General features: G+C 38.5%; 1 protein-coding gene across 1 annotated transcript in view; it reads right to left on the minus strand.

Moving 5' to 3' along the window:
* The window catches only part of MSR1 (macrophage scavenger receptor 1), a 48210-nt gene that overhangs the window by 15139 nt on the left and 13754 nt on the right, over nt 1–19317 (minus strand). Inside the window, exons 3-6 of the mRNA XM_056803395.1 lie at nt 12129–12239; nt 11101–11214; nt 7591–8015; nt 3274–3460 (exon numbers count right to left, since the gene is read on the minus strand). Coding sequence (XP_056659373.1) covers nt 3274–3460; nt 7591–8015; nt 11101–11214; nt 12129–12237 — 835 coding nt within the window. The 5' untranslated portion in view covers nt 12238–12239. The remainder of the gene's footprint in view (nt 1–3273; nt 3461–7590; nt 8016–11100; nt 11215–12128; nt 12240–19317) is intronic.

Genomic DNA, 19317 nt, shown 5'->3' on the forward strand with positions numbered 1-19317 from the left:
TTGAGTGGATTGAGAGGCAGGTCTAGAGATGGGAGGTCCTGGGTTCAAATCTGACCTGACACTTCCCAGCTGTGTGACCCTGGGCAAGTCACTTAACCCCCATTGCCTAGCCCTTACCTTTCTTCTGACTTGGAACCAAAACACAGTATTGATTCCAAAACAGAAGGTAAGGGTTTAAAAAAAAAAAAGAATGGAGTCCCAGGATGATACCTGGGTTAGCATTTCAATGTGTGTGTTGTTAGAGTAATTTTAAGTGTGTTACCATACTAATCAGAAATGAGTTACTATGTTAATCTTAGGTGTGTGACTGTCTTATAATGGACTTTATATCAAGCTAATTCATGTAAAAGACTACAGGGACCAGAAGGCCATAGAGGACAGGATCCATTAGAGGGCCTTTAGAAATCTCTTGGGGGTTGGAATGTACTATATGAGAATGACCTGCAAAGAAGTCCAGAGCAAAAGCATTATGCCTGTCCATGACCTCGAAGTCATAACAGGAGTAATCCTATAAGTCTTCACCCCAATGCTGTAAGTTCCTCTTTTTGCCTTTAAAAACTTGTCATTGTTGATGATCAAGGGCTGAGGCTTTGAACTGGGAATAAACCTGCATGTGATCTCTCTGCCACAAGATAGCCAGATCTTCACCCAGAAAGATCTCCCAGTATCTTATTTTTATAGCATCCTCTTGTCTGGAGAAGTGTGTGTGTGGGGGGGGGGGGTGTCTTAGGTTTGGAAGTTACCATAAAGAATGTAATATTCTTGAAATGGGAATAATTTGTTTTAGAACTTTTAAAGTGCAATGAGCTAGAAACTTCCTTTAATGAATGATGGGCTTGATGGACTCCAAAATTATCCTTGGTTTGTACATTTGTTTTTGAGCTAAACATTTCACGTGGACATTACCATTAAACAACTTTATGTTTGTGTCTCTTGGTCTCAATCAGTTTGTCTGTCTTCTCTCTGTGTCTCCCATCACTATGTCTGTCTCTTTTTTTTCTACATCTTTGTGTCACTATTACCTCTTATCTGTCTCTAACTGTGTCGATCTGTTAATCTCTCTCACCAAATAGAATAATAATGAGTGGGGCTGGGTGAATGGGCAGCAGGGCAGCTTCCATGGGCTTTACTCACCAATTCCTAGAAGATCATGAGCTCTATACTCAATTATTTTGAGAAATAAGCTTTGACATATTGGCTGAGTATGATAATCTTCTTAAAGGATGCTATATGCCTCTAGTGAGAGGGAACATCTTTTGGACCACTAAGACGTAGAGTGTGAAGGTTGCCTGCCCCATTCTCAGTCCAAGGACAGTCCAGCAGAATATTGATGACCTCAGAGCCAATGAACCTCTCCCTTTGTTCTTGGCTCTCTCAATCAGATTCTCCCATTTGTTTCTATTCCCTCTTGCTTACCTCCTCCCTTTATTCACCAGGCAATTATTTATGTATTGGGAGGAAAGTTTCCCTTTTTTAGACATTCTCTTGCACTTCTTCCTAATTCTGAGATTCAATTGGAGAATCTCAAAATTGAAAGGAGTCTGAGACATCACCTAGCTTTATTAGTACTTGTCTAGTGTCACTGCCCTTCATGACTATTGTTTCTGCCTTTTGAGGCCAAACAAAACAAGGCAGATACCTTTTCTTTAACATAGCCCATCAAATAACTTGAAGATAGCTATTGTGACAACCTTGAGTGTTCTCTATGTTGAATCTCTCCAGCTCAATTAAGTCATTCAACTCATCCCTTTGCTGGATACTCTCCTCTGAATTTAGGGCATCTTTCTTCATATAAAGCCCCCCAGAATTTCTATTGATGATCTAAATAGAGTGGTGATACAGGCAAACACCACCTTCTCCTTTCTGGACACTTAATCTATTAGTGCAGACTAAGGTTCTATTGTTTATTTGGTCACCATGTACTACTATTGGTTTGTCATCTCATTAACCCACTCCCTTGCCCCAGAACTTTTTCAGAGGAACTGTTATCTAGCCATAACATCCTGATAACTTGAATGTGAAGATGACTTTTTGAGCCTGTGTCAAACATTTCATTTATCCCTAATCCACTGTATGTCATCCTACCTTTTAGCCACTGAGATCTATTGGATCTTGCTCTGTTGCCTAATATGACAGCAGCAACAGTACTTATCTAGGATTTATCAAATTTCTGCCCTATTTGGATTTTAAATATTGACCAGAACTACTGTGGAAAGGAAAACTGAGACTGAGGAACCATCTTCTAGAATGTTGCTGGGAGGGGGAGTGGCAATTGAAGCAGGATAAGAGGATTGTGGGAGAAAAAGAGTAGAAAGTCAATCTTTGCTCTCTACCTGTGGTGACAGTCTTGCCTCCATTTCCCTTGCCCTGAAGATAGAAGAAGCCTGACATCTTTATATGATCAGTACAAGAAAGCAAAAGAACAACAACTACTACTGAAGGGTGCTGATCTCTTGAACTTCATGGAAGATCCTTCCCATTCCTTCACCTTCCCAAGAAGGACACTTGAAACCTGATTAGAATAGGATAGTGACAGTGATTAGAGAGGAAGGAGAAAGAGAAACTGAGGCTGAGCTATTTGGCTTAGCTGAAGTAGAATCTCCTAATCCCACAAACCTATTCCCCTCCCCCTTTTATTACTTGAACTATTAAACAACTTTATATTGAAGAAACTCGCAGTCAGATTCAAATCATAGAAGACCAAAGAAAGAGAGGGTGGTGGGCTAGGCTAGCCATTTAAGCTTGGCTAATTAACAAAGAGTCAACAAGGACAGTCAGCCTGCCTGACTAGTAAGGCTTCTTGGGCTCAGGCACCAGCCAAGTCCTGAGGGAAAGTGAACTCCATTATTCCCCAAAAGCCTACTCATTGAGTCACAGCCCCTGTTTATTTCCTGGTCATAACATCAGCATAGGGGTACCTCCCTCTTGGGTTTGAAGGGTGAGGGAAAGAGAGAAATTCACTGATTGTCTCTCAGCCCCAGTGGCTATTTCTCCTTTTACCTCATCAGCCCTCCTTATTCCTTCTGTCCCTTCATCTTCTCCATTCCCTGTTACAACCCTTCCATATTCCCCTTTACCCAATCCTTACACTACTCAAAGATCCAGTTCCTTTTTAAGAGATAATTTCTTCTAACCCAAGGATTTAGATGACTCCATTGCAGCCCTTTGCCAAATGATCCCTTTTGAATTAGATATCCCTTTCTTGGGAACTCAGCCTTCTCCAGAGACTTTCAAGACAGTGTCTTCTAGGGAAGTGAAACAACTTGCTATTACCTTGGATTAATGTTAGATTTCTCAATGTCATTGAATGCTCCCAGTCCTTTAGTCTAAGGTCATTTGTAATGTTAGTCAAAAGTTTCATTTCTTCTTTTACTTCTTGGTTCAAATGGGCCTGCTGTTCCTTCAAGGTCATAATTTCTGCTGACACATTGAACACATGCTGCTCCAGCCTCTCAGTTTCCTGGAAAATATCACAGAACATCAGCAAAATTATTTTATCAGATGAATAAATGAACATTTTGCTTACTGGGGATTTTTTTTTTCTTTCAACTCTCTACTATAAATGGATAGCTATTCATGTATCAATTATACACTCTCTAGTTATTACATATTCTACCAGCCAGTCAGTCAATAAGCATTCATTAAGTACCTACTATGTGCCAGGCTCTGTGCTAAGTCCTGATCATAACACTTCCTTTACACAAACAAAAACTTAAAAACCATGGTTTTATTAATGAAAATGATGCTAGAGGTGATTAAAAAAACGTGCTTTGTGACCTAAAGACTACTATGTCTTTTCATCTCACTTCACCTTCATTATCATCATCACCAGTATTTAAAGTGCTCTTTTCCATATATTATCTAATTTCATTCTAGCAACATCCCTGGGAGATTGATGCTATTATTATCCCCATTTTGCAGATCAATAAACTGAGGCTGAAGGTATTAAATGATCACACAGCTAGTGTCTGAGTCGACATTTGGATTCAGGGTTTCTTGCCAAGGCTAGCACTCTCTCTACCACATCCTTTAGTGGACTTAACTTGTAGTGGAAACTTCTTATTTTTGTTGTCTCCCCCTAGCGTAACCTGAGTTCTTGAAACCAAGGTCTGTCTTACTTTCCTATTTCTCTTCCTGCCACTTTGCACTTGTATGTAGTTAGTGCTTAATAGATTTTCCTCATTAATTCATTCATTTTCTACTGAGGAAAGGAAAGGATAAAGAATATAATGAGAGGCAAAAGAAAATAGCACAAGATCATCACAATGTCACTTTGAAAAAGGAGATTCAAAATATTTTGAATCTTCCTCTCTCTTTCTCTGCCTCTTCTATAAACACTTTCATCAGGTGGAGTGATTGTTGATAATATCAGAGCAGGTACTCCATCTGCTGACAGAGAATCACAGAACTCGAAGGAATCCTGGAAGAGCTCTAGTCAAAGTACTACCAGAATAGGAATTTCCTTTATAACCCTTTTTAGAAATGGAAAGAGATTCTGCTTGTAGACATTTAGTGAAGAGGAACTCATCACCTCGTGTGGCAGTTCATTCTTTAAGAACACTATGGATCACAAAGAAGACAGAAAAGGGGATTGAGGAAGGGTTAGGACCTTTACTTGGCACGGTTGAGGTAACAATAACTGACAACAACAGAGTGATGTCCGTAATTTTTTTTTAGATATGGAACCATCTTTATTCCACTTACTACACAAAATACACATGACCCAAAGGACTTATATATACCTGTGAACAAATATAGAAACATAAAACACTCAAGTAATCCATTTAACTACTGAGAGAGAAAAAAGTAAAGCTGCTCAGTTGTACTTTTTTTTAATCTTACCTTCCATCTTGGAGTCAATACTGGATATTTGTTCCAAGGCAGAAGAGTGGTAAGGGCTAGGCAATGGGGGTTAAGTGACTTGCCCAGGGTCACACAGCTGGGAAGTGTCTGAGGCCATATTTGAACCCAGTACTTCCAATCTATGGGCCTGGCTCTCAATCCACTGATCTACCCAGCTGCCCCCTCAGTTGTATTTTTGATTCTCTTTTTTTCCCATAAAGAATGACCCTCACATGAGAAATGTCAGAACAAAAATGACCAACAAGCAGTTGATGCCCCTGATAAGAAAGGAGATATGATAAAAGTCTTTAACTACACTTGATGAATTCATGTACCCTTGAACACATCAGGTCCTGAAAGCAATGAATTTGAAAGATGGTAGAAACTAGGAAGGGAGTTGCAAAATACGAAGTCCCATGTGGTACCAATTTTCCAAAAAGAGAAGAGTGGCCAAAAAAGTATAGACCAGTGAGTTTGATTTCATTCTTTGGAAAATTCTTGAACATATTATTAAAGAGAAACTTAGTGAACATCTAAAAGTGAAGTGGCTATTAGAAACAGCCAATATGTTTTTCATAAGAACCCATTATTTCAGATTAACTTCTTTTCCATTTTTCAACAGCTTAATAACATGGAAGATGGAGTATATGCTGTAGATTTAGTTTTGATTTTACTAAAGCATATGATAAAATATTTCATCATCATGAGAGTGTGCATTCCTTAATGGCAGGAATTTTTTGCTCTTTTTGTATCTCCAGCACTTATCACAGTACCTGGCACATAGAAGACACTTAATAAATGCTTATTGATTGACCGGTTGACTAATTCAGGGTTCAAGAACAGTGGGTGAAATCATAAAGAGACCACCTCAGGCTTGGTGTCAGGAAAAAAACTTCATAACAAGGAAGAAAACAGTAAGTTCAGCAGAAAGAATCAACAAATTAGAAAAATCTGACATTATTTGCAATGTTCCACAAATGTGGATTGTCTTGCCCCTCCCTCACCTCTGGTAAGGGTTTGGGAGAGATGTCTTCCTATGTTTCTTTCTTAAGACTAAGCTTGATTTTTGTAATTTTGCAACATTCCATTTAGATTGTTTTATGATGACTGTTCTTTCTTATATTGTTGTACTATTGGGTATAGTGTTTTCTTGACTTTTCATCAATTCATATTTCTCTTTCCATGCTTCTCTACATTTTTCATATTCATAATTTTTATATGACAGTAGTATTACATTACTTTCATGTACCACAGTCACTTTAGCCATCTCCCAATCAATGCACAGTTACTTTGCTTTCAATTCTTTGATACAAAAAAAAACACAATGCTGCTATAAATATTTTCATGTATTTTAGCCTTTTTGTCCTATTCTCCCATTCCCAATCAACTGCTTTCTTTCTTATCCTAGATGCATTATTTTTTCAGCTAATTCTTAAATGACATAGTCTCCAGTGTTCTTATCATCTTGGTCACTTTCTTCTAGACATGCTAATATATATCATTGTTCTTTTTTAAGTTGAACATAGTATTTAGGAGGAACAGATGGGTGGTGCAGTGGATAGAGCACTAGACCTGGAATCTGGTTTAATATTAGGAAAACTATCATCATTGATGACCAGAAAAACCTTTTGGCAAAACAACATCTGTTATTATTAAAAACACTAAACAGATCCCAATTACTCACAAACATGGTGAATAAAAAGCATAAATAATAGATTCTTGTGTCACAGGAGACTCCCCTATAAACCTTAATAGATGGTCTTTGGATGATCTTGGTTTAAAGAATGCATGCTCTGGTGGACAGCTATTGGTGATATTCCTCTTAAGGCTTAGTTAGGTTAGCTCTGAGGTGATGGGCATACTAATCCATCATAGTGACCATTTGAAGTCTTTCCAGCTTAGCAGCCCATGCTAAGGCTTATGATCTGTTGACATAATTTTTGAGACTCCAGAATCATAATCCCACCATGATGAGATCTTGGAGGAAGACTTTAGGGAGAGAGGGTAGCATTGGTGTATGGTAGACAACAGCATAACATAATATACTTTTAACACACAATATATCCATTCAGCCAAGTGTTATCTACATATGAATTACTATTTCTGTCTTTCAATAACATGATTTTTAAGGCTGAGCATTCCTTCCACTGCTAACCAGACTGTAGCTCCTTTAACTTAGCTGATGGTTGTAGAACATAGCTGAGACTGGAAATATCCATTCCCCTGTCCATGATCAAGTTTGGGATGAGTTCCTTATTCTGACCTTAGTAAGACTGGCTCCTGAGCAAGATATAGTTCCTCTATTACCAGGCATATACCCAAAGCATTTCCAGCTTGGCAGAACATCACAGAACTTCTTTATTGTTCACAATTTACTGAAGAACCAAGGATTACTTCTAAGTCGTTACAATACATTATTTGTAGGATTCCAATGACAGAATCACTTGCACTATTTTTCCTTAAAGATGCAAAAAGTGCCTGATCTAGACCATCCAAATTCTAATGGATGAGAGTCTACTCTGTTGGCATATTATAATTTCTTTCCCTTGCTTTCTTTGATCTCTGAGCAAGTCTACTGAGCATCAAAGTAACTGGCTGAATGAGTTGACCTGAAATGGAGGAAGAGGGCTTTTGAGTTAGTGATTTGTTGGGCTTCACATCTAGCCTGGTCTGACTCTGGATACCCAAACCCCATCCCCAAGTAGGCTACCATTATTTGATGTGGCCTTTTTATGCACAAACACTTACCTCCTGCTGTTTCTGGATGGTTCCTTGATTGGCACCTTTCCAGCTCTCTATATCAAGCTGAATTTCAAATAACGTAGCATTCAGGATGGCTAAAGAGTTGTTGACAGCATCTATCATTTCACTTTGACTGTGGATGGTAGACAAGATGGAGGTGACCTGCAGGAAGAGGTCTTCAAACTTCTGCTCAGTTTTCATGCTGAGGTTCCAGAACACCTGTGAGTGCAGGAGATTGGCTTCTAAATCAGAGACCTTTTGTATCTCCTTTTCTAAAGTGGAATTGTGATCAGGTATCATTTTCTTTAATCCCTCCTTATCTTCCTGGTCCTTTTCTTTCTTTAGAAATTCTGAACCAGAATTCTGACTAGCTCCATTTTCACAGATGGAGCTATTTATACAATTCTGCATACCCCATCTCAGGGCCTGAGCTGTGGAGTCAAAGAAAGTAATCATGATCACTGCTCATTTCATTAGGTAAATATATAGAAGTCTCTTACAGTCACTGAATTGCAAATGGTTAGAATCAATCAATTAACAACATTTATTTTAGTACTCACAATATGCTGGGAATTGTGCCAAAGATTTGAGATATAAATATAAAAAGAGAATAGTCCTTGAACAAAAAAAAAACCCTCATATTCTAAAAGGGAGGATACAATATATTAATATAAAAATATATCATCTGCCTTTGTCCATCCCTAAAGAGGGGCAAAAAGACTGACTCACTGAATGAACAGGTACTCATACTCCCTGTTTAGCTCCTTCCTCAACTTTTGGTAAAGATGTTTGTGAGTAGAAGAGCAGGAAACTAGGCAAGTAGAAGGAAGGAGGAAGCCTTTGTACACAAGAAGAATGAATGCAGAGCCATCAGAGTCTTACAAACACACACACACACACACACACACACACACACACACACACACACACACACCCTACCCTGTCCCTCTCTATCTCTTCCTCTATCCCTCCCCCTTTCTCTTTTCTCTTCTTCCTCTCTTCTGTCTCTCTCTTGTTCTCTCCTTTGTTTCTCACTATTTCTATCTCTTCCTTCTCCCTCTCTCTTCATATCCCTTCTCTATCTTTCCCTTCCCCTCTCTATCTCAGTCTATCTTTGTCTTTTTCTTAATCTTTCTCTCCATTCATTCTCTCTTTTTCCCTCCTCTCTCTCCTCTTTATTCCCATAACTCTCTTCTAATCTATTTCTTTAGCATCCTCTTTTTGTCCCTTCCCTTCCCCTTCCTCTTTCTCTCTTTAACTTTTCTCTCTGTTTCCCCCCTCTTTGACTTTGTTTCTCCCTTTCTTTCTGCCTCTCTGATACTCTTTCTTCCTCTTACCATCTCTTTCTCCCTCCCTCTCTGTCTTCCTCTGTCTCTTTCCACTCTTTTTCTCTATCTCTCTCATCTTCTCTTTCTGTCTCTTCCTGTGTGTCTCTTTCCTCCTATCTCCCTTCTCTTTTTCTTCCTATCCTTCCCTTTCTTCCCTTGCTATCTCCTCTCCCTCGCCTTCTCTTTTTCTCTCCTCCCTTTCCCTCCCTCTCCTTCTTTTCCCCTTTCTCTTCCCTTTCCCCTTTTTCTCTCCCTCCCTTTCCTTCTCTCCCCCTCCCAGGAAAAAACTAGATATCTCCAGCTATTACACACTTTAGACTTACTGCTTCTCCCTGGCTCAGGTGGTATCAGCTTTTGTTCTAAATGAATATTGTTGTTTGGAAAGTTTTAACAAATGACACAAATATTGGCCATCATAAACTCAATCTGTTTGTCATATTTGATGCATTACTAATGAAAGGGAGAAAGAACATTCTCTATTTTTAAAAATGAGATAGATAGAGCCATTAGGGAAATGTAGGGGCACTAATACTGGGACTTTTCCAAACTGGATAAAAGAATCTGAGACCTAGATGTTTATAATAAAAAATTTCAAACCAAAATAACATTAATAGCAAAACCACACATCTGATAAAAGACATAGAAACATTGAGGGACAGTCATTTTGTAGTCAAATAGAAATGGAAAAGGAAGCTGCTCTCTGAAGGGAAGGGGACCAAATTACTAGTTAAGCTTCAGCCACAAAAAACCTAGACCATAGTAAGCACTTATTAAATATTTGTGGATGGATGGATAGATGGATGCATGGATGGATGGATGGATGGGTGAATGGATGGAAGATGAAGCTCCTTGGCCACATTCAGATAAGTCCTTTGACTTGGGAAGGATTGACCACTTATCTGGTCTTGCTCACCATCACCCCCCTGATAATTATAAGTATACTATATATAGAAAATACATGCACAGTTATTAATACTTTACCCAAAACATTTTCAGACAAACTCCTATTTCACCATTCTTCTTTCTTACTGGATTTGTAAATGTGATTAAAGAAAACCAAAGAAACAAACCTCAAATTTGAGCCTTTGCATTCATCATGACTAAATTCCATCTTAATCTCATGTAAGGTTCTAGGCTATGGAAGTCTTTGGGGCCCAGGATTCTCATAGTCATCCAGATTTGTCATTTTGATTCTGGGCTCTTCACTTTCTATTTCTATCTTTTGTACCCTGCAACTAAATCCTTCACAAATGCTACTCATTCTACCTCTATAAGATCTCTTTACTCTCTCTTCTTCTTTCCATTTCCTTAGCCACTACCCAAGTTCAAGCCCTCATCAGTCCTCACAAAGATTCCTTACAGCAGCTTCCTAAATGGCTTTTCTATCTCAAGTGTCTCTCTTTAGTATTTTAGTAGGGTCAACAATAAACATAGATGAGTGTGCTGGAGCTAGAGTATGGAAAGCTTTAAATATCAAACAGAAGGACTTTTCTTGATTTTCTATAACAGGCAGTAACTTGGTATTTTTTGTTTTGTTTTGTTTTAGCATGCAGTGACTTGGTCAGTTCTATAAGACTTAGATGCCAGAGTGATATTCTTAAATATAGAAGGCAGAGGAAAGAGGGGAGAAAAGAGGAAAAGGAGGAGAGGGGGAAATAGGGAGAGAGAGGAAAAGAGGAAAGACAAATAGACTGACAGAGAAACAGAAATAGTCAGAGATAGAGAGATAGATGAGAGAGAAACAAAAGCACAGAGGGAGACATGGACAGAGAAATAATAGAGACCAACCAAGTTGTTTCTGTCTCCAGGGTTCTAGTGGAATCTTTTTGTTTGTTTGTTTGTTTTTTCCAAGGAGGCAGAAATCACATATTAGGATAATGGGATGTTATCTATACTTCCACTTTTCCTTTGTCTCACCTATTTGTAACTAGAAACAACTAAAGACCCACAACTACCATGATGCCCAAGGAGTGAAGGTTTTGCATAAACACACTCATACATATGCATAGATACAGATATACATATATATATATATATATATATATATATATATATAAATGCACACATGAAATGCACTCATGTTAGCAAATGGGACTTGCCTGAGAAACAGAGAGATAGTAGTAGGAAAGCTTGAGAAGCTATTTTGGCTTTGCTTCCTGCCAAATCATAGCTTTTATGAATACTTTACCTGTAATAAATCCAGTGAGTGGAATTAGAACCCCAAACATCAGGACGTAAAGCCCAAGCAGTGCAACTTTATGTGACTTAAGTTTTTCTTGTAAACCAAAGACATTGGGAGAATCTATTTTAAAATAAAACAAAACATTCATTGCATGGTCCCAAAAGATCAAACTTAACTGTTACTGGCCATTAAATATTAAAAATAATTTCATGTCATTATCTCCAAGTATATTCCTTAAATAAAAGATAATTCTATATTCAAATATCACCAGGCAGAAGTAATCTCAGATATCAGCTAGTTCTGATGCAGGACTTCATTGTCTACCCTTCAGAATTAGCAATTACTCACCCCCTACTTCCCCACTGAAGGCTTCCTAGAATGGAGAACTACAGGAAGGTTCAGCCCAGCAGGACCAGTATTGGCAAACTTGGGCTCATCAAGAGATGTGTTTGAGATGGTTAAACCAGCTTGGGAGAGTTGAATGTTAAGTATCCAGTGTGAGCATTTACCTGCTCCAAATCAAGGTTTGAGCTATTGTTTAATTGGTTATATTTGAGAAAGTTATGGAGAACATGTGAATAATGGATATTAAACTTTAAAATATATTGAGTTGGGACAGCTAGGTGGCTCATTGAATAGAGAGCCAGGTCTGGAGATGGAAGGTCCTTGGTTTCAAGTCTGGCTGCAGATACATCCTATCTATGTCTTGGAACTGACCAAGACCACCCCGGTTGTTTAGCCCTCACCACTCTTCTGCCTTGGAACCAATGCTTAGTATTGATTTTAAGACAGAAGGCAAGGGGTTAAGAAAATAAACATGTTGAATGGATTTTTTTTAAGGTTAATCATTTTGTAGCAGTCTTCTTCACTGCCAGAAATCTGGCCTCACAGGACTAAATGCTTTGGTTGTTGAAACCTATGACAGGGCTCATGCACTTCCTGTATAAGGGGCACAGATGATGAGGCTGAGGCTCACCCCATGGAAATCACAGAAAGGGGCATGCTGAAGGCTTCCATTTCATTCAATGACTCACTTTCTGGAAGCTTTGCTGTCATGGTCCTGGCATCAAATCTTACTGAATCAGAGCAGCCATCCTGAGTACAGTTCTCCTGCTGATTGGAAAGTCTATCCCACTTTTTCATGACTGCCAAAAAAAAAAAGGTGAAAAGTGTATTTCCATATGTAGCACAAGAGCCAAATGTTTACAGAGCAAGCTACCTTTGAGTTATTTTAGCATAAAGTATTAAATTATGATTTATAATTATGATTCAGTTTTAATGGGTTGTAAAATCTAAAAATTAATGTGCTGGAATTAAGCATATTCATTCTCCTCACCGACTGTTATTTTTATGGTAAAATGCAGTTTTATTTTCTGCATTAAAAAATATAGTAAGGTCATGTCCTTATGGGTTTATAATCCCGTCAGTGGGAGAGGGGAGAAGTATACTTTTCTCACACTTGTGAGAAGACAGAATTTTCACCCTTTTCTTGGGGAACATGCTGATAGGAGGCCCTCCTATTTTCAGACATGGCCAGTATCTCCATTTGTTGCTTAATTACATTTATTTGCTACAAGAAAGGGATTTTTGATCATTTTTATGTTAATAACAAAAAGACACTATAATAATCATATAAGAAGAGCATTTAAACCAAAGGTGTCAAACAGTCATCTTAGACAGAATGTGGTTAGCAACAATGACCAATATGCCTTGAACCAGATGGAAATATAATTGGGAAATACTTAACAAAAAATAAAATTAAAGTAAAACATAATGTTAAGTTGTAGTTTTCAAAGTTATTATGTAGCTTTCAGGAGTCCTTATATATGGTTTAGTGGCCCCACTTTCTATTTGAATCTTAAACCATTGATTTAAACCAACAATAGAATGGAAAATAACTCTTTGGATTAAGAATCAAATGCATTCCTTCCTTCCTTCCTTCTTTCATTTAACAAGCATTCATTAAGTACCTGATGTATGGAAGGTCCTAGGCTGAGTTCCAAGGAAAGAAGGCATTTAGGGTAACAATGATATCCTTGAGACATTTACAATTCATTGACAGGGAGTAAGAAAGGCCCAAAGAAAATGTTTCTGAATATTTGAAGGGAAAAGAACCTTCACTATAGTGAGCAGTAGAGTGGAAAAGTCACTTTTTCAGATAAAAAGGGATACTGTGCCCAAAGGCTCAGAAAAGGTAGAGTGAAAGACAAGAATGGGAGTAAAAGAATTCAAAAATCTGAGAGTTTAAAGTACACTCGGGGAACATTGAGTCCCACACATATGCAGAAAGAATGTGTACTATAATATTTCCTGCGAGGGCTGGTTCAGGGTCTACTTAGAGATGGTCAATGAGGGGGAACCTCTCACGTTTCACAGAAACCCATTCCCCTTGGTGGCAGCTCCAATTGTTGGAAATTTGGAGGGTTTGTTTGTTTGCTTGTTAGCTTTTCCTGACATGAAGCTCAACTGATCTCTTTGCAGATTCTGACCTTTGGCTCATGGTTATGCCCTCTTAGGTTTAACAGAACAAATCTTCTCTCTCCTCCACATGACAACCTTCAAATACTTAAAGATAATTATGATCTCCTACCCCATATTCCCCTGTCTCAAGGTTCTAGATTGTGTCAAATTGGAAGTCCCCAAACTTATAGCTTGGAGGGATTTGGTGATCCCCAGTTTATTTAGCTTGGAGGTAGAAACCCCAGGTTTGATCTTGTCTCATGAGAGCTCCTCCCAGAGGGAAAGTCCTACTTCACTGATCTCAGACAAACAATAGACTTTAAGATGTTAAAAGGCTCTCCTTGTCTCCAGAAGCCTCTCCCAGTATATCACACTCTCCAGGATCCAGGATCGAACTCAGGACCTTCAGCTTGTGAGACTCACTACCTACTGAGCCAAATCTTAAAGTCTATTGTTAGTCTAAGTTCGGTGAAGTAGGACTTTCCCTCAAGGAGGACCTCTAATGTGACAAGGTCAAACCTGGGTTTTTTAACTCCAAGCTAAATAAACTGGGGATCACCAAACCCCTCCAAGCTACAAGTCCAGAGACCTCTAGATTCCATGTTGACAATGCCTAATCCTCATCTCCAGTTTCTTAAACTATGAAATCTCGGACTGAACCTAGAACAGGTAAAATGTAGAAAAACTGGAATGCACACTCACATCTCAATTTCTAGAACAGTGATGGGCAACCTTTTGGGCTTGGTGTGTCAAAAATTCTCAAAAAAAAACGAGCATAACTTGGGTGGTATATCACTTCAAGGGGAAAAAAACCATAATTTCATGATATTTATAGTTTAAATAACAAAAATGTATAATTGTAGTATATAGTAGTAGTCTCTCGGTAATCGAGGATGATGATTGTCTTTGTGCATTTTCATCTATGGTGTATAGATGAGTGTGCACAAAGACTTGTGCATGAAGGAGATTTAAGTGGAAAAGTTGATGCACAGAGACAGTCCCATTATCTCGGCATTGGAAGCCTGGGTCCAGTGGCACAAAAAATCGTTACACCTGAAGACTTCCTCAGCTGCATTGGATGACTGTGTTGTCTTTTGTGCTCCAACACCCCCTAAGCACTCCACAGTGCTTTGCTGCGTCGCCCTCTCAGCCGTTGAACCTTCTTATTGGTTTCTTCCATCTGTTCTGCTGAAGCAGTCTTCACATGCTGGGTGAGCAAAGCTCTGGTTCACCAGGGGTCGACGACCCAATGGCTACCCTCACAAGGTTTAGCTGGCCTGTAGAAGCCGTTGCCCGGGGTGTGGCCACTGCCGCATGCTAGCAGCTACTGGGAGCCACAAGTGAGAGCTGGGTATCAGGTGAGGGTCAGAGGCTGGAGAGCTGCCCTAGGAGGGCACGACAAGCCCTCCATACCAGAGATACTACCCCTCCCTGAGCACCCCATACACCCCTGTAGTATATAACTGTGTTTAATAAACCAAAAACTAATTATTTAACTTACCTGCTTAGTGACTTCTTTTTTTATCTGTCAGTCGGTTTCTTTTGTTGGTCTTGATAGTATTTAACTTGTGTGGGGTGAACTAAGATAAGTGAGGGGGAGGGGGAATTCTTTAACTAACCTGACTATTAGTGACTTTTTTGTTGCTGAATTTCATTGGCTAAATCTTCGATTGAAAGTTGGTATTTTGTACACTTCAAGCCCAAGCAAGTGCTACTAACTTCATCTGTCAATCTGTTTCTTTTGTTAGCTTTGATTAACTCTGAGAATAAGGTCTCACAAAAGTATGCAGAGGGAAAAATTGCTATATTTTTCAGGGTGCTAAAAGTGTCTGGAAATCAGTTCCAAGCACTCCAAATTTCCTGTTTGTAGTGACACTCCTCTAGATTCTCCAAATGGCTCCTTTCCAGATTCTCAAACTTTGACCTCAAGTTGACAAACATCTGAGCCCTGATGCTGTCTTGAAATTCTGCAAGTTGCTTCTCTAAATCATCAATTTGCATCTATTGGAAACCATTTAATTCCAGACTACTGCAGACTACTGCATCAGGATACTTAATTATTTCGATGGTCTGTTCTAGGCTTCTAAATTGATTAAATCTATCACTGAACTGGTCAACTAATGAGTCTAAAACATGCTGGTACTTTACATGCAAGGGTTCCATTTTATTTTGTACAGCTGCACTGGCCTTCTCAAAATACTTTGTTACTCGAAGAAAATACTTATAAGTTTTAGTTTCTACATCTCACTTGAAAATTATAAGTTTACTTTCAAAAAAGCTTTTATGTATCCAAACATAATGTCAATACTTTTGCCAAAACCTTATAACTTTAAGTTCAGTTCATTAATATGAACCAAGAGATCTGTAAAAAACATCAGGGTGTTGACCCACTTATCATCATTGAGATGGGGAAAGTTTCCCAAATCCTTATCCTCAAGAAATACCTTAATTTCTTCAAAGCACTCCACAAAGCACTCAAGAACTTTGCCTCGGCTCAGCCATCTTACATTGTACATCAGCAATCCACTGTAGGTAGAATCAACTTCTAGTAAAAGTGCAGAAAATTCTCACTTGTGAAGGGGATGAGCAGGTATTAAATTAACTATTTTTATAATAACTGACATTAAATTGTTTAAGTTGGTGAATTCTGCCTCGGTATATAAAGCATCCTGATGGATAATACAATGAAAAAGATAATTGAATGTCCAGTAGCTTCCATAAACAAATGACTTTTTTTCCCTGTCTGTTGTCTGTCGTCACTGATACAACTTTAGAGATATCAATGCTTGAGTCACAGAATGTTTGCATAACAATCTTACATATTTTGCTTCCTGATGTACTTGTTGGCACTGATACTAACTTTATCAACTTTTCTCTCATTGTGAGGCCATCAGAATATCGACCAATAATGGCCAGCTAAGTATGTGATGTGACATCAGTAGTTTCATCAAGAGAGATAAAAAAATTTACAATTACTTATATCTCTCTTTAACTGATGTTGTACATTTGTGTTCAGTCTCATTCAGTCTTTTGTGATATTTCTATTGAATGGTAACTCAGATATTCTCTTAAGAATTTCATCTTTATTCTGCATATCATGAAATAGAACTGGTACATATCTTAGGAGAGTTTCTTTAATAAATTCTCTCTCACTGAATGCTTTTCCATGATGAGCTGTGGAGTGAGCAATGCTCAAACTTGCAGATGTTAAATTTGTAGAGCCTTTTACAAATTTAAGGATGGAATTAGATTGGCTCTTATAAAGGTGCAGCTGCCTGGAAATGTATTCCTTCTTTTCATCCTTACTTTTTTTAAGAGCTGGGAATGATTAGTTTCAAAATGTCTATTTATATTTCACATTCTGCTTACTACCATTTCAGTACATAGAATGTGAAATGATCTGCCATATTTTTCCATAATGCCATACTTCTCCATGTCTCTTGAAAGGGTCAGCTACTGCTACTACCACTTCCTTTACTTAACCTTTTTTTATTTGGGGGGTTCTCCATCATGGGGACAGTGACAGAAGATAGAATTATAGATAGCATGCTAGCCCTGCAGGCAATAAGGGGTTAACTAGCCTACCTGAGTGCAAGATGGCACATGTAACTGTCTTTTAGGAAAGGGCAGGGTTAATAAGCAGAAATAGGGGTTAATAAGGATGCAAAACAGTAATAGTGGTAAAATGGAGTCTGCACTATGCTGCACTATACATTCCTTATGTAAATGAAGATGGCTGTTGCTATTTCTAATGACAGAAAATGGTGCCTATAGCACAGGCTCTTGCCTCTCCCAGCCTCCCCCTCACTTATCTCAGTAATGATGGTCAATTAGAAACCCACAACACTCCAGAAAAGTAGATTGGATGATGGTTGCTGTGGTTATGTGGTTGCTGGTAATGGCAATCAAAGGGCCCCCAGAGATGCATCCCCCACAGCATTCTAATGCTCCCTGCTCTGCTGGCCAAAAGTGAGGTCAATGATCCCCCAATGGCCTAACTGGAAGTCCCAGAACTAGATGCTCTGTGCCAGAGTTCTGTTGGTTTGGCCTACAGACCTTGGGCACAGAGTGTCTACGCTACACTACAGCAAATGTTTTATCCTCATCTACTGCGCCTGGCTGTGCAGGAGCAGAGGAGGAAACATCCTTCTCAGCATGTTGCCTCATACTTCTCTCGTGTGTCATCGAAAATGGCTACGTGTGTCAGTGCTAACATGTATGCCATAGGTTTGCCATCACAGCTCTAGAAGCTAAGCCCTTCCTAATGCCACCCAAGATGCCATTCACTTCAGGCTGTCATATTCCAGACTAATAAAACCCCAGAACTTTTTCAGACAAGCAGCTACCTAATTTGGCCTCCCCTATATTGTATGGAGAGTAGTTCCTTGGGCTTGGAATGTGAATGACCTGATGAGGAGTTGTATATTATAAAACTTCATGAGTAGACATCAGAGGGCCTTGAAAGGCAGGGTCAAGTATGGTGGCTAAGCAATGGGAAGTTCCTGAAAATTTCTAAAGTGATCATGGTTATACCCCTTTTCCTGATGCATAACAAGGTAATAAAATAGCAATTAGCATTATAATAAGTATTTGAAATAATAATAAACTAGAATCTATGTGTCTTTCAATGTTGTTTGGCTTTTTGATACTACTGTTTTATAAATTGTTCTCCCAGTTCTGCTCACTTCACTCTGCAATAGTCCATACAAATCTTCCTAGATATCTCTGAAACAGTCTCTCTTGTGATTTCTTCTGGCTCTTTAATTATATTTACATACCACAATTGATTTAGCCATTTCCCACTATATGGGCTCTCTCTTAAAGCCCAGTCTTCCCTATTAAGAAACAAATTAAACAAACAAACAAACAACAAAAAAAAAAACTTGCTATAAGTGTGTGCATATGGGTTGTTTCCCTCTTTCCTTGAATTCTCTGGACACCTAAGCCTAGTCATGCATAATTGCATCTTTATTCTGCATATCATGAAATAGAACTGGTACACATCTTAGGAGATTCTTTAATAAATTCTTTAATGAATTAAAGAATAGGATAGGTCTAGGTCATTTTCCCATAGGAAAAAAAAAAAGATTAGGTTAAAGACATTTGGACACAGTTCAATGTTGCTTCCATTCTCAGCTCCATCAACAGGACACTGATTGATATACCTCTTTCCCCATGACCTGACCAACATTTACCATTTTCTCTTTTTGTCAGCCTTGCCAATCTGATGAATATGAGTTGGAACTTTAGAGTTTTACTCTGCATTTTTCTTGTTTTCAGTGATTTGGAGCTGTCTATTGATAGCTTACATTTCTTTCTCTGAAAATTGCTTTTTCAAATTTTTTGATTAACTTGTCAATTGGAGAACTGCTCTTAGTTTTCTAAATTTGAATTTGTTCCTTATATATCTTAGGTGATTTTTATCAAAAAAAAAATTGTTGCAAAGGACCCCCCCCCATACACACACACAGTGAAATATTTATCTTTTAATTTGAGCTACATATAGTATTCTCTACATCTTCTGGTTCATTCTATGGCAAGATTTGGGGTGCCTATTTTACCATCCCCACTCTCACTTCCCCACTTCCTTCTCCTGCTATCTTTGCCCTAATGCTGTTCTTCTTGCCCCCAAGTCATTGTAGGCAATATGTTGTAATCATTTTGACACACCACATTTCACTTCACTATCCATTAAAATAGAACCTTTTTAGTCCCACATGTTCAAATGTTGGGACTGGGCAGAAACTTTGTGGCTCTATTGTT

The sequence above is a fragment of the Monodelphis domestica genome, chromosome 6 (assembly GCF_027887165.1).
Source record: "Monodelphis domestica isolate mMonDom1 chromosome 6, mMonDom1.pri, whole genome shotgun sequence".
Lineage (NCBI taxonomy): Eukaryota > Metazoa > Chordata > Mammalia > Didelphimorphia > Didelphidae > Monodelphis > Monodelphis domestica.